Raw genomic sequence first — 27749 nt, forward strand, 5'->3', positions numbered from 1 at the left:
CCAGTTGCATAACCCGCCCCCCAATCGCACCTGTAATTCGTACAAGATGATGCGCTGGCGCAGCCGCACGTGGACGTCCCGGCAGAGGCCGAAGTCCCAGGCCGAGAACACCAGGTGGCTGTAGCTGGTCAGATCCCCGGACTCCGCCAGCAGTGTCTGCTTCAGCCCGGACACCGAGCTGAGAGGGGAGACGGGATGTGAAAGGACAGCCAGGAACGGGGGTTATGGGGGGATCCCTCATATTGGGACCAATGGGGAAGACGAACCCTAAGGCCTTGGGTACTAGGGGAGCTGCCATCAGATGGGGAAAGAGTCAAAGAGGCGGAGACACCTACAGTCATTGAAGGCAAAGTCCAAGGGAGATTCAGAGACAGACCTGGGGCACAGGCACCCCACAGAGAGAGGCAGAAACCTAGGAGACAGGGACAGAGCCCCAGAGTGAAGGGGGCAGAAACCCAGAGTGAAAGGGACAGAGGCCCTGAGAAAGACAGAGCCGTGGAGGAGGGACAGAGACCCCAGAGGGAGATTCGGAGGGAGACAAAGACAGTGAGAAAGGAGAAACTAAATCTACAAAAGATGGGGGTCAAAGACCCATAAGTGCAGGCACCCAGAGAAGGGGGCTGGGCGGGAAGACCCGAGAAGAAGACAGAGACCCAGAGAAGATGGCAGGTAAAGACTCCAGAGAGGAGGGCACACCAGGCACCATGGCTCACGCCTGTAATCCCAGCATTTTAGGAGGCCAAGACGGGTGGATCATGAGGTCAGGAGATCGAGACCATCTTGGTAAACACGGTGAAACCCCGTCTCTACTAAAAATAAAAAAAATTAGTCGGGCAAGGTGGTGGGCGCCTGTGGTCCCAGCTACTCGGGAGTCTGAAGCAGAAGAATGGCATGAACCCGGGAGGCAGAGCTTGCAGCGAGCAGAGATCTGGCCCCTGCACTCCAGCCTGGGCGACAGAGCGAGACTTCATCTCAAAAAAAAAAAAAAAATTGAGACTTCTTCCTAGCATAACCTGCCAGGGCCTACCTGATCTGACCCTTCCCTACTTCTCAAAACTTAAATCTTTGTGTTTTTTTTTTGACAGGGTCTTGCTCTGTTGTTCAGGCTGGAGTGCAGTGGTGAAATCTTGGCTCACTGCAACTTCTGCCTCCCAGGTTCAACTGATTCTCCTGCCTCAGCTTCCCAAGTAGCTGGGACCACAGGCATATGCCACCACGCTTAGCTACTTTTCATATTTTTAATAGAGATGGGGTTTCACCATGTTGGCCAGGCTGGTCTCAAACTCCTGACCTCAAGTGATCCGCCCGCCTCAGCCTCTCAAAAAGCTGAAATTACAGGCATGAGCCACCGTGACTGGCCCTGCCCCTTCTTCTCATACAGGCCTTTTATTTCTCAGAACACCTCAAACCTCTTTCCTACCACATGGCCTTTGCACTTGCAGCTCCCTCTGCCTGGAATGCTCATGGCTTGGCTGTTCACCTGCCTGGCTCCTTCTCTTCTTTCTCTTCATCTGCAGGTCCCTTACTCCAGATAGAAAGGCTTTTACCACTCCATCTAATGAGGGTCCCTACCCATTATTCTGTATCACAGGGGTTGGCAAACAAGACTCCATGGGCCAAATCTGGGCCAACCACTGTTTTTGTAAATAAAGTTTTATTGGAACACAGCCACACCCACTCATTTATGTATTGTGTGTGGCTGCTTTTGCACTACAGTGGCAGAGTTTGGTTGAGTCCCAGACTGCAAGGCCTTCAAAGACGAAAATATTTACTTCCTGGCCCTTCACAGAAGAAGTTTGCTGATTCTTGCTCTCTATCCTCACATCCCATTCGTTTTCTCTATAGTATTGCTCCCAAACTCAAATAATTGATTTGCTTGTTTATTTTATTACTATTATTATTTTTGAGACGGAGTTTGCTCTTGTTGCCCAGTCTGGAGTGCAATGGCCCGATCTCAGCTCACTGCAACCTCCACCTCCTGAGTTCAAGCAATTTTTCTGCCTCAGCCTCCTGAGTAGTTGGGATTTCAGGCATGCACCACCATGCCTGGCTAATTTTGTATTTTTAGTAGAGATGGGGTTTCTCCATGTTTGTCAGGCGGTCTCAACTCTCAACCTCAGGTGATTCACATGCCTCGTCCTCCCAAAGTGCTGACATTACAGGCGTGAGCCACTGGGCCCAGACTGCTTGTCTATTTAACAGTCTGTCCCACAGTGTCTCTCCCCTACTAAACGGTAAGCTGTACATATGTTTGGGGACTCCCAAATGGTTCTCCATGTCCTAGTACAGTGCCTGGGCTAAGGAGACATTACACTGCAATATATATATATTTTAAAGAGTAAAATTGAGCCAGGCGCGGTGGCTCATGCCTGTAATCCCAGCACTTTTGGAGGCCGAGGCGGGCAGATCACCTGAGGTTGGGAGTTCGAGACCATCCTGACCAACATGGAGAAACCCCATCTCTACTAAAAATACAAAATTAGCCGGGTGTGGTGGCACAGGCCTGTAATCCCAGCTGCTTGGGAAGCTGAGGCAGGAGAATTGCTTGAACCCAGGAGGCGGAGGTTGTGGTGAGCTGGAGATCGCACCATTGCACTCCAGCCTGAGCAACAAGAGCAAAACTCCTTCTCAAAAAAAAAAAAAAAAAAAGTAAAATTGACGGGGCGCGGTGGTTCACGCCTCTAATCCCAGCACTTTGGGAGGCCGAGGTGGGTGGATCACTTGAAGTCAGGAGTTTGAGACCAGCCTGACCAACATGGTGAAACCCCATCTTCACTAAAAATACAAAATTAGCCAGGTATGGTGTCGCATGCCCGCAATCTCAGCTACTTGGCGGGTTGAGGCAGGAAAATGGCTTAACCCGGAAGGCAGAGGTTGCAGTGAGCTGAGATCGCACCACTGCACTCCAGCCTGGACAACAGAGTGAGACTCTGTCTCAAAAAAAAAAAAAAGAAAGTTGACTTTTGGCCAGGCACATTGGCTCATGCCTGTAATTCCAGCACCTTGGGAGGCTGAGATGAGCAGATCTCTTGAGTCCAGGAGTTTGAGCACAGCCTGGGCAACATAGCAAGACCCTGCCTCTATAACATTAAAAAAAAAAAAATTTAGCAGGGCATGATGGTGCGTCCCTGTGGTCCTAGCTGCTCCAGAGGCTGAGGTGGGAGGATCAGTTGAGTTCCAGAGGCCCAGACTTCGAGTGAGCTATGATTGCATCACTGCACTCTACCCGGGTGACAGAGTGAGACCCTGTCTCAAAAAATAAAACAGGGTGGGCGCGGTGGCTCACACCTGTAATCCCAGCACTTTGGGAGGCCGAGGCAGGTGTATCACCTGAAGTCAGGAGTTTGAGACCAGCCTGACCAACATGGCAAAACCCTGTCTCTACTAAAAATACAAAAAATTAGCTGGACGTGGTGGCAGGAGCCTGTAAACCCAGCTACTTGGGAGGCTGAGGCAGTAGAATCACTTGAACCTGGGAGGTGTAGGTTGCAGTGAGCCAAGATCATGCACTCCAGCCTGGGCGACAGAGTAAGACTCTGTCTGAAAAACAAACAAACAAAAACAAATGAAAAAAAACCCAAAACCTTTATTTATTTTATTTTATATATATTTTTTTTCAAGACAGAGTTTTGCTCTGTCGCCCAGGCTGGAGTGCAGTGGCCTGATCTCGGCTCACTGCAAGCTCTGCCTCCTGGGTTCACACCATTCTCCTGGCTCAGCCTCCGGAGTAGCCGGGACTACAGGCGCCGGCCACCACACCCGGCTAATTTTTTGTATTTTTAGTAGAGACGGGGTTTCACCGTGTTAACCAGGATGGTCTCGATCTCCTGACCTCGTGATCCGCCGGCCTCGGTCTCCCAAAGTGCTAGGATTACAGTCGTGAGCCACCGCGCCCGGCACAAAACCTTGATTTTAACTCACACAGAACAAAAGGTTACACGGCAAGACTGAGGATTCTTGGGGAGGGAGTTTCTGCCACCACCACTTGCTTCCCTACCCCAACCCGTCCTGTCACGGGGTCAGGGGTGCAGGTGCCACTGACCGATGCAGGATGAGCAAGAGGCAGATGAGGCCAACTGCAAAGGCCCAGCACAGGTAGGTGACCGCCAGGCGTGGGCGGGGCGGGTAGAAGCCATAGAAGAGAGGGGACCATTCCAGGTAACCCTGTGGGGGAAGGCAGCGCGGGGGCCACTGTGGGAGGAGGCGGGGCTCCTGGAGCTGCACAGTCAGGGTCTGGGGTCAGGGTTTGATGTTCGTGTCATTGAAGGCACTGGGCGAGGGAAACTCCCAGGGCCCCAGGCACCTACTTCTCCTGAGAGCAAGTTGAAGAGCTGGGTGGCAAAGGTGACCAGGCCCTGGGAGTGGGGGTTATAGGAGCCGCAGGGCGAGGAGGTGTTGGAGCCGGGAGGGCCTGGGGGAGCGCCTCCCAGCCAGGTGGGCAGCAGGATCATGCAGGCCATAAGCACAGAGGCCAGCAGGTTGAGGAGCAGCAGGAAGCGCAGCAGGGAGAAGTAGGACTCCGTGCCGGCGCCAAACTGGCCTGCAGGGGGCAGCAGAGAGAGGCTCAGGTTCCTTCCCGGGAGCAGGACCAGCTGTGCTGGTCCTGTCCCGGGGCTGGGGGCCCAGCCCTGCCTTGCTTTCTATTATTATTATTATTATTATTATTATTATTATTATTAATTAATTATTATATTTGAGACGGAGTCTCTCTCTGCCGCCCAGGCGGGAGTGCAGTGGCGCGATCTCGGCTCACTGCAACCTTCGCCTCCTGGGTTCAAGCAATTCACCTATCTCAGCCTCCCGAGTAGCTGGGATTACAGGCACGCGCCACCATGCTCAGTTAGTTTTTGTATTTTTAGTAGAGACGGGGTTTCACCATATTGGTCAGGCTGGCCTCGAACTCCTGATCTCAGGTGATCCACCCACCTCGGTCTCCCAAACTGTTGGGATTACAGGCGTGAGCCACCGCGCCAGGCCCAGCTGTGCCTTTCTCAGACCCGAGTCCAGGCCCCCAGCCCCTTCTCCCTCAGACCCAGATCCCAGTCCCTTCTCCCTCAGATCCGGGAGTCCAGACCCCAGCCCCTCCTCCCTCAGACCCCAAAATCCAGGCCCAAGCCCCTCCTCCCTCACACCCAGGAGTCCAGGCCCTGCCCCCAGGACATCACCCGAACCCCACCGCACCCCCGATCCTCTTCAGTGTCCATGACCAGGGCTGCAGGCTTCGCAAGCCTTCCTTTGTTTTCTCCTTGGACCTCCGAAGTAGCCGTGCCCATTGGTCCGTCCTAGTTCCAGAGCCATAGACCACCTGGTCCCTTGCATTTCTTTGCCTGAGAGGGAAACAGGCAGAAAATGAGGGGTTTTGCAGCCCCAGACTGGGAACCATCCGAATGTAGAAACAACCCAAAAGTAGAACGGAGAAGTAAATTGTGGCCTATACATAAGATAGAATACTCTGTGGCAATAAAAAAGAAACCAATTGGGTGAGGTGGCTCACGCCTGTAATCCCAGCACTTTGGGAGGCCAAGGTGGGTGGATCATCTGAGGTCAGGGGTTCGAGACTAGCCTGACCAACATGGTGAAATCCTGCCTCTACTAAAAATACAAAAAAAAAAAAAAAAATTAGCTGGGCCTGGTGGTGGGCACCTGTAATCCCAGCTACTTGGGAGGCTGAGGCAGGAGAATCGCTTGAACCTGGGAGACAGAGGTTGCAGTGAGCTGAGATGGCACCATTCCACTCCAGCCTGGGTGACAGAGTGAGATTCCTTCTCAGAAAAAAGAAAAAGAAGGAAACCTAATGCTAGGCAGAAGAAAACAGCACAGAAGACTGAAGACGGCATGATTCTATTTGTACAAAGTTGCAGAGCACAGAGCTGGCAAAGCTATACAGAAAAGCGGGAGGCTGGAGTGGGAGAATCGCTTGAGCCCAGGTGTCAGAGGCTGCAGTGAGCTGAGATCACACCACTGCACTCCAGCCTGGGCATCACAGCGAGACTCTGTCTCAAAAAAAAAAAAAAAAAAAGCCGGGCGCGGTGGCTCAAGCCTGTAATCCCAGCACTTTGGGAGGCCGAGACGGGCGGATCACGAGGTCAGGAGATCGAGACCATCCTGGCTAACCCGGTGAAACCCCGTCTCTACTAAAAATACAAAAATCTAGCCGGGCGAGGTGGCGGGCGCCTGTAGTCCCAGCTACTCGGGAAGCTGAGGCAGGAGAATGGCGTAAACCTGGGAGGCGGAGCTTGCAGTGAGCTGAGATCCGGCCACTGCACTCCAGCCTGGGCGATAGAGCGAGACTCCGTCTCAAAAAAAAAAAAAAAAAAACAAAGGTTAGGGGAGAAGGTTACCATCTCCTTGTGAGGAGAAAGGGAGTGTCAGGGGAGGGACGCACAGGGTGCTGTCATGCTGTGTCGCTTGCCCTAGCTGGAGTTTATCTGGGCTCTCACTTTATAAATACAGTCATCCCTCAGTATCCATGGGGGTTGGTTCAAGGACTCCCCAAGGATACCAAAATCTGTAGATGTCCAAATTCCGTATATACAATGGCATAGTATTTGCATACAGGCTACACATATCCTCCTGTGGTTTTTTAAATTTTATTTTATTTTTTATCTGATTTTTCAGAGACAGCGTCTCGTTTTGTTGTCCAGGCTGGAGTGCAGTGGTGCAATCATAGCTCAATGCAGCCTCAAATGTCCAGGCTCCAGCAATTCTCCCGCCTCAGTCTCCCAAAGTGCTGGGGCTACAGGTGTCGGCCACTACACCTAGCCCTCCAATGCACTTTAAATCACCTCTAGATTACTTACAATACCTCATACAAGGTAAATGTTTTATAGATAGCTGTTCTTTTAATTTGTATTTTTTGTCATATTGTTACTTTATTACTTTTTTTTTTTTTTTTAAGACGGAATCTTGCTCCGTCACCCAGGCTGGAGTGCAGTGGCGCGATCTTGGCTCACGGCAAGCTCCGCCTCCCAGGTTCACGCCATTCTCCTGCCTCAGCCTCCCGAGTAGCTGGGACTACAGGCGCCTGCCACCTCGCCCGGCTAACTTTTTTGTAGTTTTTAGGAGAGACTGGGTTTCACCGGGTTAGCCAGGATGGTCTCGACTCCTGACCTTGTGATCTGCCCGTCTCGGCCTCCCAAAGTGCTGGGATTACAGGCATGAGCCACCGCACCTGGCCTGATTATTACTTTTAAAAGGTACAGATGGGGTCTCGTTATGTTGCTCAGGCTGGAGTATAGTGGCTATATTCACAGGCACGATCCCGCCACTGATCAGCAGGGGAGTGGTGATATATTGTTGTTATTTATTGTTTTTTCCATACATATACTATATATAATTTATATTTGAGATGGAGTCCCGCTCTATCACCCAGGCTGGAGTGCAATGGCACGATCTCAGCTCACTGCAACCTGTATCTCCGAGGTTCAAGCAATTCTCCTGCCTCAGCCTCCCGAGTAGCTGGGATTACAGGCACATGCCACCACAGCCAGCTAATTTCCTGTCTCTACTTAAAAACACAAAAAAAACTAGCCGGGCGACGAGGCGGGCGCCTGTGGTCCCAGCTACTCGGGAGGCTGAGGCAGGAGAATGGCGTAAACCCGGGAGGCGGAGCTTGCAGTGAGCTGAGATCCGGCCACTGCACTCCAGCCTGGGTGGCAGAGCGAGACTCCGTCTCAAAAAAAAAAAAAAAAAGTAGAGTTGGGGGTTTCACCATGTTGGCCAGGCTGGTCTCGAACTCCTGGCCTCAGGTGATCCACTTGCCTCGGCCTCCCAAAGTGCTGGGATTACAGGTGTGAGCCACCGCGCCGGGTCCACAATCATTTTTGAAGGAGGGCACCTGCATTTTCATTGTTCACCGGGCGCTACGAATTATACCGTGAGAATGGGAAAGGGAAGAAGTTAAAGAGAGGGAGGCTTTGAAGAGGAGGCAAAGATGAAGGAAGGCATAAAGCAGAGAGAAATAAATATTAACAGGTTTTGGACACACACACAGAAAAACTGAGAGGCAGAGACAGGATTGGAGGAGACAAGGGAGACGGCGAATCCCAGAGACAGAGAAGAGATCCCAGAGCCACGGAAAGGCAGCCCTCGCCTGGGGTCCGAAGGAGAGACAAAGACGGGGGAACAAAGAAACCAAGAGAGGCAGCTCTGAGCCAGGCAGAGAGAGGCCCCAGAAGCCAGGAGCGGCAGAGGACAGAGGGAGGAGACCGAGTCCAAGGTATGGGAGAAGGGCCCGGTCCAGGCTGTGCAGGTCCCAGCCGGAGGTGGGGCCTCACCTGTGTGCCCGTCTGGCCTGCATGGGCCAGGGCAGTTCCCGGGAAGGGTGAGGGTCCTGCAGCTCCCTCTGGGTAACTTCTGTGAAGGCCTTTCTGCTCCTTTCTCCGTCCTCCTCCTCCTCCTCCGGCACCCCCCAAGGCAGCGCCCCAGGGCCTCGGTACCGAAGGGTGGCAGCACTGGGCAGCTCGTTCAGCACAGAGGACAGCGATGGGCCTGGGGAGGGGCAGGAGTCTGGGAAGACCCGGGAGTCTGGGCCCAAATTCCTCCTCCCTAGACCAGGAAACCAGGCCTCAGTCCCCTCTTCCCTCAGACCCAGGAGTCCAGGCCCCCAGCCTCTCCTCCCTCAGACCCAGGAGTCCAGGCCCCCAGCCCCTCCTCCCTCAGACCCAGGAGTCCAGGCCCCCAGCCCCTCCTCCCTCAGACCCAGGAGTCCAGGCCCTCAGCCCCTCCTCTGTCAGGCCCAGGAATCCGAGTGCCAATCTCTACTTTCCCTGGACCCAGGGGCCCATAGTCCTCAACTCCATCCCCAGGCGCGGACCCCTCCTACTCCAGGGCAGAGGAGTCCAGTCCTCAACTTCCTTTTCCTTCTAGCTCAGAAGTGTGGGAACCCAGCCTCTCCTATTCCCAAGACACCCAAACTCCCAGCCCCTAGCCCTCCCCTCCTTCCAGACTAGCCTGGTTCTCTAGGCTTCTCCTCCTCAGACCCCGGAGTTTCAGCCTTCAGTTCCTTTCTCCCCCATAATATCAGGAAGTGGAACCTTCTCTTTAGCCCTCAGACTCAGGAGGCCAGGCCTCCCCTTTCCTCCAGCAGTACTCCCACCTAGCCTGAAGGTCGGATGGATCTGAGCTTCTCCTGGCATCCCTACCTCCTCTGGCCTCCCGGGGGGCCAGCCACCCCCTGGAGGGGCCCCAGGCTTCTGATTCCAAGGTTGGGTTTCTGATTCCAGGCTGGGCTGTTTCTAGTGGCCACCAGGCAAACACTGCCCCAGGTAAGGGAGGGGCCAGGGGCAGGTGTGTACCTGGCCAGCAGGTGGCCCGGAGGGAGTAAGGTACACTTCCTGTAGTTTCTCAGGGCCGCTGATGCAAAAGGTCTCCTGGGAGCTGAAGTCCCTCTGGTGCCCCAGGCCTGACAGTTTGGTTCCTGGGCTGGGCAGCTGTACCTCACCCCAGGACTTCGTGGCCTAAGTCCTTCCTGCCATTTATCACCCAGATACCTGCACAGACACAATGCCTTTGTGCAACACTTTATTGGGAAAGATTTACACATGGTGACCTGTCATAGGCCAAGGGATGAGAAGAGGGTGCCAGGAGCGTTGGGGCCCTGAGGTGGCTCAGATGGAAGCTATGGGACGGCCATCCCCAGGCCCACGCATCTGCACCTCAGTTTCCCCTTTGTGAAATGGGAAGCTTATGCTTCCTTCCAAGTCTGCAATATCGGTGCAATGAGCTAAAAGTGGAGCGAAAGACACAAGGAAGAGGCGTTCCACTCCCAGGACCTGCCCCCAAGCTCTGACCCCACATTGTGGCTGCAAAGAAAGGGAATTTGTCCAAAACTCACTGCCCAGGGGCCCCTTCCGTTCTTGGGAAGCGCAGTGCTCTCTGGATACCCCGAAGCTGGAGCAGGGGCCCACGAGACTCTTGTTTGGACAAAACTTTGATTTTGTAGGAGTGGAGGTGGTCCCTGGGCGGAGCGCAGGGAGGACACGCCCAGGTCTGCTTCAGTTGCAGGCAGAGTATTTAGCTGGGGAAGAGGAAATTCTCTCCAGGACCCTCTCCAAGGTAAGGACTCTTTCTGGGGAGGAGACAGCGGCCTGGTTCACAGAATTCCAGGGACCAGCTGGCAGAGGGAGCGTCACGGAGCTTACTCCTCCCGGAGCTTCTCCGGGGCAAGGCTGGTGGGCTGCGATGCTGCCTTCCGCCGGCTGGGGCTGCCCCCACCCAAAGCCAACCCCAGCCCCAGGGCTGCCAGGGCCAGGAAGTGGATACAGAAGTAGATGGAGGCCCAGTACCGAAGCGTGTCGGCCAAGGAGAGCAGCACGAAGCCCATGCACATGTAGTCATAGGCGCGCATCTTCAGGAACCAGTGCACCCAGTCCCAGGCCTTCTGGCCCCCTGGGCTCAGCTGCCCCCGCAGGGCTGACTCCAGCCGGCCCTCGGCAGCCAGGCACAGAGGGATGGTCAGGAAGCTCAGGTAGTAGCCCGGGTGGAGGCCGTGCCAGTAGGCGCTCAGCAGCATGGTCCAGGCGCTCCTGAGGAGGAGGCTGGGAGTCAGGACCTGCGAGTCCAGCTCCCCAGTGCCCACTGACCCCAGATCCAGGAGTCTGGGGCTCCAGCCCCTCCTCCCTCAGACCCACGGAGTCCAGGCCCCACCCCCTCCTCCCTCAGACCCAGGAGTCCAGGCCCCACCCCCTCCTCCCTCAGACCAGGAGTCCAGACCCCACCTCCCTCCTCCCTCAGATCCAGGAGACCAGGCCCCAGGCCCTCCCCGCTCAGAACCATGCCCCTAGCTCCAGAAGGCGGAGGAGGCTATAGGTCTCCTTAAGCGATCCAGGAGATCGCAGCCTCCCATACACACAGTCCTATGAAGACCCTCTCCTCCTTTAAAGATTTAACATTTTATGTTCCACTGCCCTTCCTCTCCCAGGACCAACAAGTCCAATTCTTCAGCCCAGTGGGTTTTTTTTGTTTTGTTTTGTTTTGTTTTTGAGATGGAGTCTCGCTCTGTCACCCAGGCTGGAGTGCAGTGGCCTGATCTCGGTTCACTGCAAGCTCCGCCTCTCAGGTTCAAGTGATTCTCCTGCCTCAGCCTCCGGAGCAGCTGGGACTACGGGTGTGTGCCACCACGCCAGGCTAATTTTTTTCACCATGCTGGCCAGGATGGTCTCGATCTCTTGACCTTGTGATCCGCCTGCCTTGGCCTCCCAAAGTGCTGGAATTACAGGCGTGAGCCACCGTGCCCGGCCATTTTTGTATTTTTAGTAGAGATGGGGTTTCACCACATTGGCCAGGATGGTCTTGATCTCCTGACCTTGTGATCCATCCGCCTCGGCCTCCCAAAGTGTGGGATTACAGGGGTGGGCCATTGCACCCAGCCTCTTTTTTTTCTTTGTAGAGATGGAGTCTTGCTGTGTTGCCCAGGCTGGTCTCGAACTCCCGAGCTTAAGTGATCTTCTCACCTTGGCCTCCCAAAATACTGGAATTACATTGCACCTGGCCAAGTCCTGTTTTCTTGAGAAGGGAGGACCACTGGTTTTCTGGTTCTTCAAGAGTGTGGAGGCTGGGGGCAATGGCTGGCGCCTGTAATCGCAGCACTTTGGGAGGCTGAGGTGGGAGGGCTGCTTGACGCCAGGAGTTCAAGACCAGCCTGGGCAACATAGTGAAACTCCATCTCTATTAAAAAAAGAAAAAAGGGCCAGGCACGGTGGCTCACACCTGTAATCCCAGCTATCTGGGAGGCCGAGGTGGGCGGATCGTGATGTCAGGAGATCGAGACTATCCTGGCTAACACGATGAAACCCCGTCTCTACTAAAAATACAAAAGATTAGCTGGACGTGGTAGTGTGTGCCTGTAATCCCAGCTACTCAGGAGGCTGAGGCAGGAGAATCACTTGAAACTGGGAGGTGGAGGTTGCAGTGAGCTGAGATCACACCACTGCACTCCAACCTGGGCAATAGAGTGAGACTCAGTCTTAAAAAAAGGGCAGGAGGGCCGGGCGCGGTGGCTCAAGCCTGTAATCCCAGCACTTTGGGAGGCCGAGACGGGTGGATCACGAGGTCAGGAGATCGAGACCATCCTGGCTAACATGGTGAAACCCCGTCTCTACTAAAAGATAAAAAAAAAAGCTAGCCGGGCGAGGTGGCGGGCACCTGTAGTCCCAGCTACTCGGGAGGCTGAGGCAGGAGAATGGCATAAACCTGGGAGGCGGAGCTTACAGTGAGCTGAGATCCGGCCACTGCACTCCAGCCTGGGCGACAGAGCAAGACTCCGTCTCAAAAAAAAAAAAAAAAAAAAAAAAAGGGCAGGAGTTCGATTCGAGACCAGCCTGGCCAACATGGTAAAACCCTGTCTCTACTAAGAATACAAAAATTAGCCTGATGTAGTGGCAGGTGCCTGTCATCTCTGCTACTTGGGAGCCTAAGGCAGAGGAGAATCACTTGAACCGGGAGGCAGAGGTTGCAGTAAACTGAGATTGTGCCACTGCACACCAGCCTGGGCAACAAGAGTGAAACTCCGCCTCAAAAAAAGAAAAGAAAAGAAACCAGGAGCCCCCAGCCTCCCATTCCTCTATACAGCCCAGGTCCCCTCTTCCTTCAGGAACTCAGGATTTTGGAAGCCTGTCCCCCTTCCTCCCTCAGGGCCCCAGGAGTCTCTACTCCTTTCTTTTTAGGGGCCCAGTTCATCCCCTCCCACCCAGAATCCCTCCCATCCTTTCCCTCAGGACCCAGGATTCGGAGTCCCAGCCTCTTCTTCCTTCAGGGATTCAAGAATATAATTCCTGCCTCCTGAAGACTCGGAAATCTCCAGCCTCGGTCGCCTCCTCTTTTGGGACCCAGAGTTTTGGTCCCCTCTCCTCATATACCCGTAAATTTAATTCCCTAACCCTTGAAGACCTACAGAGTCAGGCTCTCACCCCATCTTTATCAACGACAGAGAAATCGCTGTCCATCTCACTCCCCATCTGTGTATCTATCAGTGAGCTTTGCCACAGACGGTGACCTGAGGGAGGTCTTTCCTGTCGTGGTCACTGACTTGTCCCTCAGACACATCTGAGTGCTAGAAGCACAAAAGTAACCCGATGATTAAAAAAAAAAACCTCTGGCCGGTGCAGTGGCTCACACCTGTAATCCCAGCACTTTGGGAGGCTGAGGCAGGTGGATCACCCGAGGTCAGGAGTTCAAGACCAGCCTGGCCAATATGGCAAAACCCGGTCTCTACTAAAAATACAAAGATTAGCCTGGCATGGTAGCACACGCCTGTAATACCAGGTACTGGGGGGCTGAGGCAAGAGGATCGCTTGAACTCGGGAGGGGGAGGTTGCAGTGAGCCGAGATCATGCCACTTCACTTCAGCTGTAAAATAAACAAAAAGGATGAATCCTGTGCATTTTAAGGTGTTCAGGAGCATCCCTGGCCTCCACCCACTACATCCCACTAGCACCTTCCAGTTAAAACAAAATGTCTCCAGGGATTGCCACGTGTCTCCTAGGGGTGCAGCAGCAGCACAACTGCCCCCAGTTGAGAAGCACTTGTGTAAACACTGGGGTGCTCTGGGCTTTGACCTGGCCTCAGCCCCAGAGCTTTAAGTATCATCTATATACCTGGCCAGATGCAGTGGCTCACGCTTGTAATCCCAGCACTTTGGGAGGCTGAGATGGGAGGACTGCTTGGGGCCAGGAGTTTGAGAACAGCCTGGTCAACACAGCGAGACCTTATCTCTATATTTTTTAAAAAGTAAAAAAAAAAAAAAAAAAAAAATTAATTAAAAGATTTTGGCCAGGCATGGTGATTCATGCCTGTAATCCCAGCACTTTGGGAGGTCAAGGCAGGCAGATCATTTGATGCCAAGAGTTCGAGACTAGCCTGGCCAACACGGCGAAACCCTGCGTCTAATCTTGGCATGAGAATCACTTGAACCCAGGAGATGGAGGTTGCAGTGAGCTGAGATCACACCACTGCACTTCACCCTGGGTGACAGAGCATCGAAAAAATAATAACAATAAATAATAATAATAAAAATTTGTAAAGGTATAATTTACACCTGATGCCACTCAAGCGTCCCCTTTTAAGAGCGACTTTTCCCTTAAGCGTCAGAATCACATAATTACCTATCCAATAAACTCAGCTGGAAATCTAATAGTCACCTCAAAGTCAATCAGATTAAAACCCAAGCTCTGTTTCCTCATCCTTCTTACTCCCAAAACTTACTCCTGCTGGGTCTTCCCCTTCCACGTTTAATTTAATTTAATTGATTAATTAATTTTTGCTTTTTTACTTTTTAATTTTTTTGAGATAGAGTCTTTTCTGTTGCCCAGGCTGGAGTGCAGTGGCGCAGTCTCGGCTCACTGCAAGCTCTGCCTCCCGGGTTCATGCTGCTCTCCTGCCTCAGCCCCCTGAGTAGCTGGGACTAAAGGCGCCTGCCACCACGCCTGGCTAATTTTTTGTATTTTTAGTAGAGACGGGGTTTCACCATGTTAGCCAGGATGGTCTTGATCTCCTGACCTTGTGATCTGCCCACCTCTGCCTCCCAAAGTGCTGGGATTACAGACGTGAGCCACCGTGCCCGGCCTGTTTTATTTTATTTTGAGATGAAGTTTTGCTCTGTTGCCCAGGTGACCTGGGCTCACTGCAACCTCCACCTCTTGGGTTCAAGTGATTCTCTTGCCTCAGCCTCCTGAGTAGCTGGGATTACAGGCGCCCGCCACCATGCCCGGCTAATTTTCTGTATTTTTAGTAGAGAAGGGGTTTCGCCATATTGCCCAGGCTGGTCTTCACCATATTGCCCTGACCTTAAAGTGATCCACCTGCCTGGGCCTCCCAAACTGCTGGGATTACAGGTGTGAGCCACCGTGCCTGGCTATGAGTTTCTACTTCTTTTTTTTTTTTTTTGAGACAGAGTCTCGCTCTGTTGCCCAGGCTGGAGTGCAGTGGCGAGATTCTGGCTCCCTGCAACCTCCACCTCCTGGGTTCAAGCCATTCTCCTGCCTCAGCCTCCCGAGTAGCTGGGACTACAGGTGCGCACCACCACGCCCAGGTAATTTTTTGTATTTTTAGTAGAGATGTGGTTGCACCATGTTAACAAGGATGGTCTCAATCTCCTGACCTCGTGATCCACCCGCCTCGGCTTCCCAAAGTGTTGGGATTACAGGCGTGAGCCACCACGCCCGGCCTTTTTCTTTTGAGACAAAGTCTCATTCTGTCACTCAGGGTGGAGTGCAGTGGCATGATCTCGGGTCATTGCAACCTCTGCCTCCTGGGTTCAAGCCATTCTCCTGCCTCAGCCTCACAAGTAGCTGGGATTACAGGTGCACACCACACGTCTGGCTAATTTTTGCATTTTTAGTAGAGACAGGGTTTCACCATGTTGGTTAGGCTGGTCTTGAACTCCTGACCTCATGATCCACCTGCTTAGGGCTCCCAAAGTGCTGGGATTCCCGGCGTGAGCTGCCGTGCCTGGCCTGAGTTTCTGCTTCTAAAGGCTGCACAGATAACAATATCAAGCACAGAGTCTCCACTCAAGAAATACTGGAAAAATGAAAAACAATAAAAACGAATACGTAGCACGCACGTACCTGTCAGGCCTCACATTAAATACATTTCACATTTTATCGCATTTAGTCCTTCTATCTACCTATGAAACCAGTAATAAATAGCATTAACTCCATTTAACACTTGAGGCAACTAAGAGGTCAACTAACTCCTCAAGGTTTCTCCATAACCTGGATGGCCAAGATTCCAGGAAGGCTGGCTGTTGAGTCCACAGGACTCAGTACATTGCTTCTGTCAAGTGAGGCTGACTTTACAGAAGTAGAAACTGAGGCCCAGAGAGGGGGAATGGTTTTACACCAGCATGCTGCCACTAATCAGAGGCAGGGCAAAACCAGGCTAAACAAACTACAATTCCCATGAGCCTCCGGGGCAGGAGCCCAGCCAGGGAAGCTGCAGGCTACCCTGGGGCTTGCTGGGTGATGTAGTTCTGCAGTGTCACCTGAGGCTGGTGGGACTCACTCATCGCAGGACATAGGAACTGGCAGGTGCGCTCTTGTAGATATACTGCGCCAGCCACCACTGCACCGTCATGTTCCAGTACCGCATGCCATCGCGCACCCGCACGCAGAAATCTGTGCCGTAGCAGTCGATGTTGCGGATGGTCTCATAGTCATACTCCAGGGAAGCCGCCTTCTCCGGACTGGGGGGTGGAGGATGAGGGTGGGGGACAGACATGCAGCTCAGCCAGGCCCCCTCCCGACGCCTGCTAGTGTCCCAGCCCCGGATGCTAAGGAAGGGATCCTGGCCACGCAATGGCTCTCTGGCTGTCAGACTTGCTAGGGCAACAAGGGAGGGTGGCCCAGAGGGTGCCTGTAGGGGAGGACGATGGGTGGGCCGGGTGGTACAGTTCACTGACAATGGGCTTCTTCTTCTTTTGGTACCTAATGGGGCCTGCCACAGCCATGAAAAGCCTTGAAGGGCTATGGTTGCTAAGCTATGAGTCCTTTAAGCAACCAAGCTCAGTATATTCAGAGAAGCCTCCAAGGATGGTCCCTTCTAAATCGTCGGACACTGCAGTTGCTAGAGAAGTTGTGATTATCATCCCTCATAACAAGGTGCTTCATGGTTGCTAGGGAGATGTTCCAGGCACCAGTGGGGTCCCCATGATCTTTGTTGCTAAGGAAAAGGCATTCCTTAGCAACAAGGCCTAGGATGTTTAGAAAGGCTTTTAGAAAGGGGCTTTTTCCTGGTCGCAGTGATTGTTGGAGAAGTGTCACCTCTAACAATACAGTGGTTCCCTCGTCACTTGTGCCGACAGCCCCAGCAGTGGGAAACGTTGGCCCATATGAAGCCTTGGTGGCCTCTGATGATGGGAGGGGAGCCATCCTTTAGGGGTGGGGACCGAGCAGATTTAGAAAAACCTTCAATTCCTGCTTGGATTCACTGAGGGGACATCGTCTCTCTAGCAGCTGGAGGTCAGAGCATGGTTATTAGGGCAGTGGTAATAAATTCACGTGGGGGTGTCACTACCCCCACAACAGAATGGCAGTTGGTGACGACTAGGGGACAACCCTAGCAGGGAGTAGTTCATCATTTACATCGACAGGCTGTTCCCCCAGCTGCAGTCCAAGCCCCTGGGGGAAGGCTGACTGCAGCTGCGAGGAACACAAGGGCAGTCTACTCCTGGTTGCCGGGGGTGCCATTTCCCTAGCAACACGGGGGCAATACTTCCTCAGCCACAAGAGAGTCCACAGCTATAGCCATGCTACTTGTCTAGCAATACCGGTGGGGGCGGGGGGGAGCCTCTCTGGCGACAAGGGTCAACCCATAGTTATCAGGGGGAAGTTTGGCTTCCTTAACAAGAGTGTAACCGTAGTTGGTAGGAATGGCATGCCCTCTGCTGGGGAACAGCACTGGTCAGGAATTGGAAATTGCTATTTCCTTGCAAACAGAGGGCAGCTCAGGGCTGCTATGTGAGGATATCCCAGGGGATGGAGCAGTGCTAGCTCCTAGCAACAAAGGCGCAGTGCAGGGGGAGCCATATCTGCAGCAACAGAGCAAAACTTCTGGCAAAAAGGAGGTGAACTACTGTTGCTAGGGATCCTGCTTCCCTAGCAAATAGCAGTGTTCCGTTGCTAGGGAACCGTTTCCCTAGCAACAGAGGGTGACCCACCACTACCAAAGGATGGCATCCCCAGCAAGCAGGAACAACCTGGTTCTGGGGGGTGACACTTCCGTGGCAACAGAGGGGTGGCACAGGGTTGCTAAGTTACCACCTTTTCCTAGCGACAGGGGGCAGTTCACCATACTGCGGGGTGACAAGCGCTAGCAACAAGGGGCATCTGTCAGTACCAGGGGTCTTTTCCCTACCGATAGGGGCTGGCAGGCCGTGGTTGCCAAGGGGGCGACACTCAGCTAACAAAAAGATGGTGTCCCTGGCCCCTTGCTCCCCGCTCTCCTCCCTGCTACGGGCAGAGCCAGCCCTTGGAGGTGGGGGCTGCTGGGTCTTGGGAAGCCTCCCTCGCGCCGCCTGACCTGCTGGGGGGTGGGCATTGGAGGGTGGGCCGCCCCCGGCCCGGGCTTTGGCGGCCACGGGGTAGGCCCCAAAGCTGGCAGCAATCCAGGCCACGTAGAAGAGCATGCGGAAGGCGAAGAAGAGGGAGATCATGTAGAAGAGGCGGGCGGGCAGCGGGAGGGCGTAGAAGGCGTCCTCGAGCACGGCCTCCAGCAGGAAGAGGTGGGAGGAGAGCAGGAACAGCGGGCCAAAGAGCGGGGCCGGCCAGGCGCGGCGCAGCAGGGGCCGCAGGCTGGGCACGGCCCCCGGGAAGGGCTGCTCCAGCCAGTCCAGGTAGGTGCGGTAGCGGAAGAACGCGCCTGTGGGGCGGGGAGGGAGGGCCGCCGTCAGACAGGCAGGTGGGCAGAGCTCAAGTCTGCAGGAGGAGGAGAGGGAGCTTGGAGGGAAGCGGGGAAGAGGGAGAGAGAGGGGCAGAGACTGGGCGCCGGGGAGACCCCAAGGGTAGGGACAGAGACCCAGGGAAATGGGGATAAGGAACGAGAGACGGGGGGGACAAGAAACTCAGAGAGACAGAGACAGTGACAGAAAATTAGAAAGAGGGGCCGGCGCGGTGGCTCACACCTGGAATCCCAGTACTTTGGGAGGCCTAGCTGGGAGGACTGCTTGAGCCCAAGAGTTCGAGACCAGCCTGGGCAAAACGGCAAGACCCCATCACTACAAAAAATAAAAATTAGCCAGGTGTGGTGGAGGGCACCTGTAATCCCAGCTACTGGGAGGGCTGAGGCGGGAGGATCGTTTGAGCCCAGGCTGCAGTGAGCAGTGACTGTGCTACTGTGTTCCAGCCAGGGAGGGAGGGAAGGAGGAAAGGAGGGAAGGAGGGAGGGAAGGAGGGAAGGAGGGAGGGAGGAAGGAAAGAAACTAAGAGATAGCTGTGGAACTTTAGCTACAACATCATGGTGATCTGGCCTAGGGAGGAAGCAGTGTGATTCACAGAAGGGACCAGGGTTAAAATTTTTGTATGTTCACAAAAGACCATATGTTTAGGTCAATGCAGCATGGGAAGTTAAAAATAAAAAAAAAAAGAAAGAAAAAACCAAATTAAAATAAATAAAACCACATGTTGTGTGATTCCATTTATAAGTACAATGTATGGAACAGACAAACCTTTACAAATAGAAAGTCAATTACTGGTTTCCAGGGATGGATGGAGGTTTGAGGGATGATGGATATGGGGTTTCTTTGCAGGGTATGAAATTGTTCTGAAAATAACTACACAGTGGTCATGTTTGCACAACTCTGTGGATATACTAAAAGTCAGGGAGTTGTATGTTGGTTTTTCTTTTCTTTTTTTTTTTCAGGAAATCAAAGAAGCCAAGAGTTGTATGTTTTAAGTGGATGAATATGTGAATTAGAGTTCCCTAAAGCTGTTATTGGAAAAAAAACTTTGATGAGGTAAACATTAATGAAAAATCTTTTTTTTAAATTTCACACATATATATACATATATATACACATATATATACACACGCACACACATATTATATATATAAATATATATACATATATATACATTTTTTTGAGACGGAGTCTCGCTCTGTCATCCAGGCTGGAGTGCAGTGGCGCAATCTTGGCTCACTGCAAGCTCTGCCTCCCAGGTTCACGCCATTCTCCTGCCTCAGCCTCCTGGGTAGGTGGGACTACAGGTGCCCGCTACCACGCCCAGCTAATTTTTTGTATTTTTAGTAGAAACAGGGTTTCACTGTGTTATCCAGGATGGTCTCGATCTCCTGACCTTGTAATCCACCCGCCTCGGCCTCCCAAAGTGCTAGGATTACAGACCACCGTGCCTGGCCAACATACATATATATTTTTTGAGATGGAGTCTTGCTCTGTTGCCCAGGCTGGAGTGCAGTGGTGCAGTATCAGCTCACTGCAACCTCCGCCTCCTAGGTTCAAGGGATTCTCCCGTCTCAGCCTCCTAAGCAGCTGGGATTACAGGCACACACCACCATGCCCGGCTAATTTCTGTATTTTTAGTAGAGACCCGGTTTCACCATGTTGGCCAGGCTGGTCTTAAACTCCTGACCTCAGGAGATCTGCCCGTCTCGGCCTCCTGAAGTGCTGGGATTACAGGCGTGAGTCACTGCACCCGGTCCTTTTAATTTTATATTTATTTATTTTTTAAAATAAAGGTTTAAAATAAAGGGAAGGGATCTTGCTACACTGGCCAAGTGGATCTTGAACTCTTGGCCTCAAGCAATCCTCTGGCCTCAGCCTCCCACAGTGCTGAGATTATAGGCATCAGTTCCCATGCCCAGATGAAACATATTTCCTTATACTGAAAGTGGACCCTAAGCTGTGAATATTTGTTATCTAGGCAGCAAAAACATCAGGTTGACATAGATCTTTACCTCCTTTCTCTCTTCTCTGTGCTCCCGATAAGCTACAGGAGAAGAGAAGAGCAAGGAATCACTTAGGCTGAGAACAGCCAGCTTCTACCCCGAAGCAGCTCTGGTCCAGCAGAGGCGTAAGACGTAGACCCAGACACAGGCTCACCCTCACAGCAGCAGATGCTAGGATGGAGGTTGCCCCGGGCAGGGCGGGAACACAGAACAGGCACTCAGGGCAGTGGAGAGACAGAGCTGTCGGGCAGGCCCACTCACCTGTCATGATTCCCACGTAGCAGTAACTGTAGCTGAGCGTCTCCATCAAGGAGGGCACGTCGGGCAGCAGCCCCAGGGTGGGCCCCTTGCTGAAACCCGAGGCCATTTCCTTCCTCTGGGCCAGGTGCAGGTCCTGGACTTCACTGGCCAGGCTCACCAGCTGGGCGGAAGGGGGGGGGCAAGGGGCCAGGTCAGACTTTGGGCCCTTCCCCACACCCATCTCCCTTGTGCTGCTGCCCTCTGCAGCCAAGGGGTGCTGCATGCTCGCAGCTCTGCAGATCTAGGTTGTGTGTAATGCCTCTAGCTGGGCAGTGTTCCCCAGGGCTCAGTCCCAGGCCCTCCTCCCCGCCTTCCCTGTTCTGTCCTTACCTGCTCTCAGGCAGTCACAGAGGTTTCGGTACTATCCACACACTGATGATGCTCCCCAAACGCTACCCCAGCCCCAGACCTATCCACCAAGTGGCTTATTGGCATTTATACTGCATTTAGATTCGGATGTCTCCAGGCACCCCAAAACGCAGTGGAAACGGAAGACGATGTTACCCGCCCCACAAAGTAGATCCTCTTCTAGTGTCTCCCCTGAAACAACAGGCCACCAAATTGTTCAAACCCAAAACCTCCCTCACTCCCTCACTCCCCAAATCCGATCTCTCTTTTTTTTTGAGACAAGTTTTGCTCTTCACCCAGGCTGGAGTAGAGTGGCATGATGTTGGCTCACTGCAACCTCCACCTCCTGGGGACTCAAGCAATTTTCATGCCTCAGCTGGCCAGGCTGGTCTCGAATTTCTGGCCTCAAGTAATCTGCCTGCCTTGAAATCCCTTAAGTTTGACTCTGTTGCCTCTTTTCATCTCCACTACTGAGCTGACTATGTTGTACTCTCCACCCTTTCCCACCAGTCCCAAGGTCCACCCTATATCAATAGATCTCGTTCTTACAGCTTGTGGCTGGTTGTCCATAGAAATCCCTGGCTGGAGTCGGACAAAGTCAGGAGAGGGAGGGCAGGGCTTTTATTCCCTTGTGAGATGGCCTTGGGCTGGCCATCACCCTTAATAGATCGTTTCAAGGTGGGTGGCTCTACTCACCCTTTAAAAAAATAATGTTGGCCCGGCGTGGTGGCTCGCGCCTGTAATCCCAGCACTTTGGAAGGTGGGCGGATCACCTGAGGTTGGGAGTTGAGACCAGCCTGACCAACAAAGAGAAACCCGGTCTCTACTAAAAATACAAAAAATTAGCCGGGCATGGTGATGCATGCCTGTAATTCCAGCTACTCGGGAAGCCGAGGCAGGAGAATTGCTTGAACCCGGGAGGCGGAGGTTGTGGTGAGCCAAGATCGTGCTATTGCACTCCAGCCTGGGCAACAAGAGCGAAACTCCGTCTCAAAAAAAAAAAAAAAAAAAAAATATAGGGCCTGGTGTGATGTGGTGGCTCACGCCTGTAATCCCAGCACTTTGGTTGGCCTAGGCGGGCAGATCACTTGATGTCAGGGGTTTAAGACCAGCCCAGCCAAGATAGTGAAACCCCATCTCTACTAAAAATATAAAAATTAGCCAGGTGTGGTGGTGGGCGCCTGTAGTCCCAGCTACTTGAGAAGCTGAAGAGAGAGAATCGCTGGAACCTGGGAGGCAGAGGCTGCAGTGACATCACACCACTGCACTCCAGCCTGGGTGACAGAGTGAGATTCTGTCTTAAAAAAATATATATATATATTTTTTGTAGAGACAGAGTCTCACTATATTGCCCAGGCTGATCTTAAACTCCTGGCCTCCAGCAATCCTCCCACTATGACCTCCCAGAGCGCTGGGATTATACAAGTATGAATCACTGCACCAGGCCTACACAACCCTTTTTCCATCGAGGTACCACAACCTGACCCACTTCCCCTGGGCCTTGAGTTGGGAACGGCTCCTGCTGCTGGTCTGGGGTTCAGGCACCACCGCTTTTTTTTGGAGGCAGTCTTGCTCTGTCACCCAGGATGGAGTGTAGTGGCACTATCTCGGCTGACTGCAAGTTCCGCCTCCCTGGTTCACCCATTCTGCTGCCTCAGCCTCCCCAGTAGCTGGGACTACAGGCGCCCGCCACCACGCCCGGCTAATTTTTTGTATTTTTAGTAGAGACGGGGGTTCACCATGTTAGCCAGGATGGTCTCGATCTCCCAACCTCGTGATCCGCCCACCTCGGCCTCCCAAAGTGCTGGGATTACAGGCGTGAGCCACCGCACCCAGCTGGCACCATCCCTTTTCACTCCTCTACATCCTGCCTACACGGTGGCCACTCCTTCAGTCATCCTAAATGCACATTTCCTGCTGCAGCTCAGACCTACCCACAGCCGACAGCCTGTATCAAGGCACCACAGTCTGTCACCTGGACTCGGATAAAGGGATCCTTTTTATTTGGATCCCTTTATATAGGATAAAGGAGGATCCCTTTATCCGAGTCCATTCCATCTTGCCCTGTTCCACTTCAATTCTCCTTCAACATCCAGAACGAGTATTTTTTTTTATTTTTTTATTTTTTGAGACGGAGTCTCACCCGGGGAGGCCCAGGCTGGAGTGCGATGGTGGGATCTCGGCTCACTGCAACCTCCACCTTCTAGGGTCAAGCAATTCTCCTGCCTCAACCTCCCAAGTAGCTGGGATTACAGGTGTGAGCCACCACACCGGCTTATTTTTGTATTTTTAGTAGAGATGGAGTTTTACTATGTTGGCCAGTCTGGTCTCAAACTCCTGACCTCAGGTAATCCACCCGCATCAGCCTCCCAAAGTGCTGGGATTAAAGGCATGAGCCACCGCACCTGGCCTAGAACGAGTATTTCTATTTATTTATTTTTGAGACAGAGTTTCGCTCTTGTCGCCCAGGCTGGAGTGCAATGGCGCGATCTCAGCTCACCACAACCTCTGCCTCCTGGGTTCAGGCAATTCTCCTGCCTCAGCTTCCCGAGTAGCTGGGATTACAGGCATGTGCCACCATGCCCGGCTAATTTTTTGTATTTTTAGTAGAGACAGGGTTTCTCCATTTTGGTCTGGCTGCTCTCAAACTCCCCACCTCAGGTGATCCGCCTGCCTCAGCCTCCCAAAGTGCTGGGATTACAGGCGTAAGCCACCATGCCCGGCCAGAACAAGTATTTTTAAACATTTAAAACTGGTCACATTGCCTCTTCTGGCAGCAAACCAAAAATCCCCTCTTCCAGCAGATCTCGGTCCTCCATGGGAAGAAGTCCAAAGTCCTCACGGTCGCCAGCCAGACCTAGCATGGTGTCAGCCCTGCTGCCCATTCCCTTTTGCTCTTCCCAGAAAGTGGATGTGGCTGGTGCAGCAGGTGAACCCATCCTGCTCCCCTCCACACACGTCATCCCTACGGCCTGAAATGCTCCTCCTCTAATCCCTCTCTCATCCAACCTACTCCTGCCACTGCTGAGCTCCCGCGGGGCACGCTGAATGCTGTGGAGGCCGCTCCCTACCTAGCATGACCGCTGTGTTCACAGATAAGCCTCCAGTAGGAAACTGTGACTCTGTGGGTCTGGGGTGGGCCCTGGGAGTCTGTTTTCACCCATCTTCCCAGGTGACTAGGAGCCAGACTTGGATGCCCTAGTTTTGTGCCCTTCAACAAGTACCTTCTCCCCAGAGCTGGTTTTTCTCCTTTGCAAAATAGCTAGCTACAGAGATTCAAGGACAGCATGTTGGTAAACCACCCAGCTGGGCCTCTGGCTCACAGCAAGCACCCAATGGCACCTACTGTTACCCCCACATGGGTTATTTCCTCACCCCAGGAGGAGCTGGGAGGTGAAGACCTGCCCAAGAGCAAGTGAATGGGGAACCCTATGCCCAGGGCAGCAGTGTGGTGGCGGCCCACCCCCAGGGTGTGCAGGAGGTAAAATCCAGGAGCGGCTGGAGGGGGAGGTAAAGTGGGGAGGTGAAGTGGCCCACAGGGAGGCTGGAGGGGAGTGGCAAGCCCCGAGTCTGACCTTCAGCGTCAGTAGCAGCTGGACGGCATTGGTGAAGGGCGTGGGTGTGGGCAGACCCAGCAGGCTGAGGGCTTGGAAGAACAGGAGATAGGAGAAGGTCCAGGCCAGAGCCAGGGCGTGGCAGGAGCTGGGCAAAAGCAGGAGGTGTGTTGTGTTGGGCACAGAAGTCTCAGCCTTGGCCACCCACTCCCCGAGTCCAGCCACCAATCCTCCCCCAACTCTCCCCATTCATCAGAGACAGAAACACAGAAGGGCAGAGAGAGAGGACTGGAGAGTGAATGTAGGGACGGAATGAGTATGATTGAAATGGGGAGAAGAGGCTCAGCCACAGAAACACACAGCAACAGAGAAGAATGAGCTTCAGAGAAGCTTCAGGTGAAGACCCTGCAATCCTCCACTTTTTCTTTATTTCCAAGGTCCAGGGCTCAAGAAGAGGGGGCTGGATATGAATGAATATGAATGGTGGCAGGGCCAGCAGACACATCACCCACCTCTCTCCATGACATGGATGTAGCGGACTGGGACAAACACACAGGGACCAGATGCAGAAGGCGGGGGAGGAAGAAAAGCAGATGAAGAGGCTGGGTACGGTGGCTCATGCCCATAATTCCAGCACTTTGGGAGGCTGAGGCAGGCAGATCACAAGGTCAGGAGTTCGAAACCAGCCTGACCAACATGGAGAAACCCCATCTCTACTAAAAATACAAAATTAGCCAGGCATGGTGGTGCATGCCTGTAATCTCAGCTACTCGGGAGGCTGGGGCAAGAGAATTGCTTGAACCCGGGAGGTGGAGGTTGCAGTGAGCTGAGATCGCACCATTGAACTCCAGCCTGGGCAATAAGAGCGAAACTCCATCTCAAAAAAGAAAGAAAGAAAGAAAGAAAGAAAAAAAACATGAAACAGAGAAAGGAGCTGATCAACAAGAGACAGCCAGACAGCCAGAGATGAGGCAGAAGCTGAGAAAGACCCAAAGAGGAAACAGGGTGCTTCCTCCTCTCCCCTCCTCTCCTTCTCCTCCCTCCACCAAATTCTCACCAGGGCTGGGCCTGAATGAGGGCCTAGGTCCCAAGGATGGTGATCAGAGAATGCAAAGTGTGGGGACCCACAGGTGAACAGGGTGAGCCCCAGGCCCACAGCAGCTGCCCCCCATCTCTTCAGCCCAGGACCTGCAGGGGGAAGGGACAGCATAAGCCTGGAACCTTCCAGAGGGTCCCCTCCTTTATTTTCCACTGCGGAGGGAGCCTGACTCACCGGCTTTCTTAAAGAGGAAGCCGATGGGGATGGAGATAAGAAGAACCACTAGATACCTCCATTCTTCAGGTGACATGGTCTGGGGGAGGGGCAAAGATTCACAGTGAGAACCCAGGAATCCAGGCCCCCTGCCTCCTCCCTCTTCGAGGATCCAGGAACCCAGCCCTCTAGACCCCAGTTTTTGAGGATGATGGAGTCCGAGACTCAGCTTCTCTCCTTTGAGAACCTAGGAACCCGGACTCCAGCCCCTTCCTCCTTGGAGACAGGAATCCACCACCAGCCCCTCTCCTATGAGCGCACAGGCCTCCAGCTCTTCTCTCCTTTGAGAATCCAGGAAAGCGTGGGGATCTCCCAGCACCCAGGCGCCTCCTTTGCGAAGGCAGAAATCAAAGTTACTCCCCGCACCCATACTGGGGACCCAGATTTGAAGACGCCCCTCTTTTAAAAACCCAGAAACAGCACCCCTCCCAGACCCTTCCTCTTCGACAGCCCAGGAATCTAGACCTCCGAGACCCCTCTTCCAGCGAGGATCCAGGAACCCAGATCCCCTCTTTGGATCCCCCATCCCCCGGCCCTTGTGAAACCAGATATCCGGACCCCCCAGCCCTTCTCCTTCGCTAGCACCCAGAGGAGCCCGGGCCTCCAGCCTCCACCTCCTTCGGTGCTCCAGATCCCTCTCCTACGGAGAACCCGGGGATCAGACACCCTTCCCTCTCCAGGCCCAGGCCCAGCCCCAACCCGTCCCGCGCACCCCAGCGTGGGTCGGATCCAATCCCCGGCAGATCCACAGGCGGTTGCGCCAGCCCGGAGCTCTAACGCGCCTCGGGGGCCGCCCCGCACCCACCAGCCTGCAGAGACCCTGCCGCCGTGTAACCTCGCCTTGCCACTGGGCGCCGCCACCCCGGCCCACCTGAGCTGCTCGCCGGGCAGGAGGCGACCGAGCAGTCCCAGCCCGCGGGCAGCTGCGGCTCCGGCCACGCCTCCCCCGCCCAGCGCGCCCCCGCGCCGCCTGCTCCTTCTGGGCGCCCGCCTGGCCGCGCGGATCGGGGCGGGGATGAGGCCACGGTCAGGGTCTCGGGCGGGCAGGGAAGGAGCCCCAGAGCAGGCGGCCGGAGCTCAAGTCGGCAACGGGCCAGGAGATCAAGACCATCCTGGCCTATATGTTGAAACCCCGTCTCTACTACAAATACAAAAATTAGCTGGGCTTGGTGGCACGTGCGTATAATGGAGCTACTCAGGAGGCTGAGGCAGGAGAATCACTTGAACCTGGAGACGGAGGTTACAGTGAGCCAAGATGACACCACTGCAATCCAGCCTGGCAACAAAGTGAGACTCTGTCTCAAAAAAATAAAAAAAGGAGAATGTAGAAATGATGCTGGGGAAGTAAATACGTTTCATCCCACAAACACATACAATCCATGAATTGTGATGCCTGGGACTCAGGTTGGGAAGGCTTTAAGGCCATATTGTGGTTCAACTGTAAAGTCCTCAAGATCAACTGGTAATTTCTGCCATGGACACAGGAAGGGACAATGGGGATGACACATGCAGTATAGTAGTCATGGGGAAAAAAACAAGAATTAAGAATGATGAAAGTTTACCTTTAGGGCGAAAGATGCAGTGCTGATTCCTTTTATTTATTTTTATTTTTTATTTTTTTGAGACAGGGTCTCACTCTATTGCCCAGACTGGAGTGCAATGGCGTGATCTTGGCTCTCTGAAGCTTCTGCCTCCCAGGTTCAAGCCATTCTCCTGCCTCAGCCTCCCAAGTAGCTGGGATTACAAGTGTGCACAACCACACCCAGATAATTTTTGTATTTTTACTAGAGACAAGATTTTACCATGTTAGCCAAGCTGGTCTCAAACTCCTGGCC

General features: G+C 53.4%; 2 protein-coding genes across 2 annotated transcripts; both read right to left on the minus strand.

Moving 5' to 3' along the window:
• LOC117085610 (transmembrane channel-like protein 4) lies at nt 1–9798 on the minus strand (the record flags this gene model as incomplete). The annotated part of the gene is made up of 7 exons (XM_033214684.1): nt 9792–9798; nt 9144–9296; nt 8277–8490; nt 5182–5327; nt 4308–4540; nt 4043–4164; nt 1–178 (listed from the first exon to the last, which is right to left on the minus strand). Coding segments are annotated over exons 1-7 (1053 nt in total), but the record flags the coding sequence as incomplete, so codon positions are not given.
• LOC117085604 (lysophospholipid acyltransferase 7-like) lies at nt 9506–27002 on the minus strand. Its single transcript, XM_033214654.1, is given in 10 exon segments — nt 9506–10526; nt 16007–16183; nt 18019–18043; nt 18046–18357; nt 20662–20821; nt 24624–24750; nt 25660–25727; nt 25729–25790; nt 25876–25954; nt 26786–27002. Coding segments are annotated over 9 exon segments (1395 nt in total). The 5' UTR covers nt 25952–25954; nt 26786–27002; the 3' UTR covers nt 9506–10138.
• Nucleotides 27003–27749: the final 747 nt, after the last annotated feature.

Source organism: Trachypithecus francoisi, unplaced genomic scaffold, assembly GCF_009764315.1.
Source record: "Trachypithecus francoisi isolate TF-2019V2 unplaced genomic scaffold, Tfra_2.0 Contig00565, whole genome shotgun sequence".
Classification (NCBI taxonomy): Eukaryota; Metazoa; Chordata; class Mammalia; order Primates; family Cercopithecidae; genus Trachypithecus; species Trachypithecus francoisi.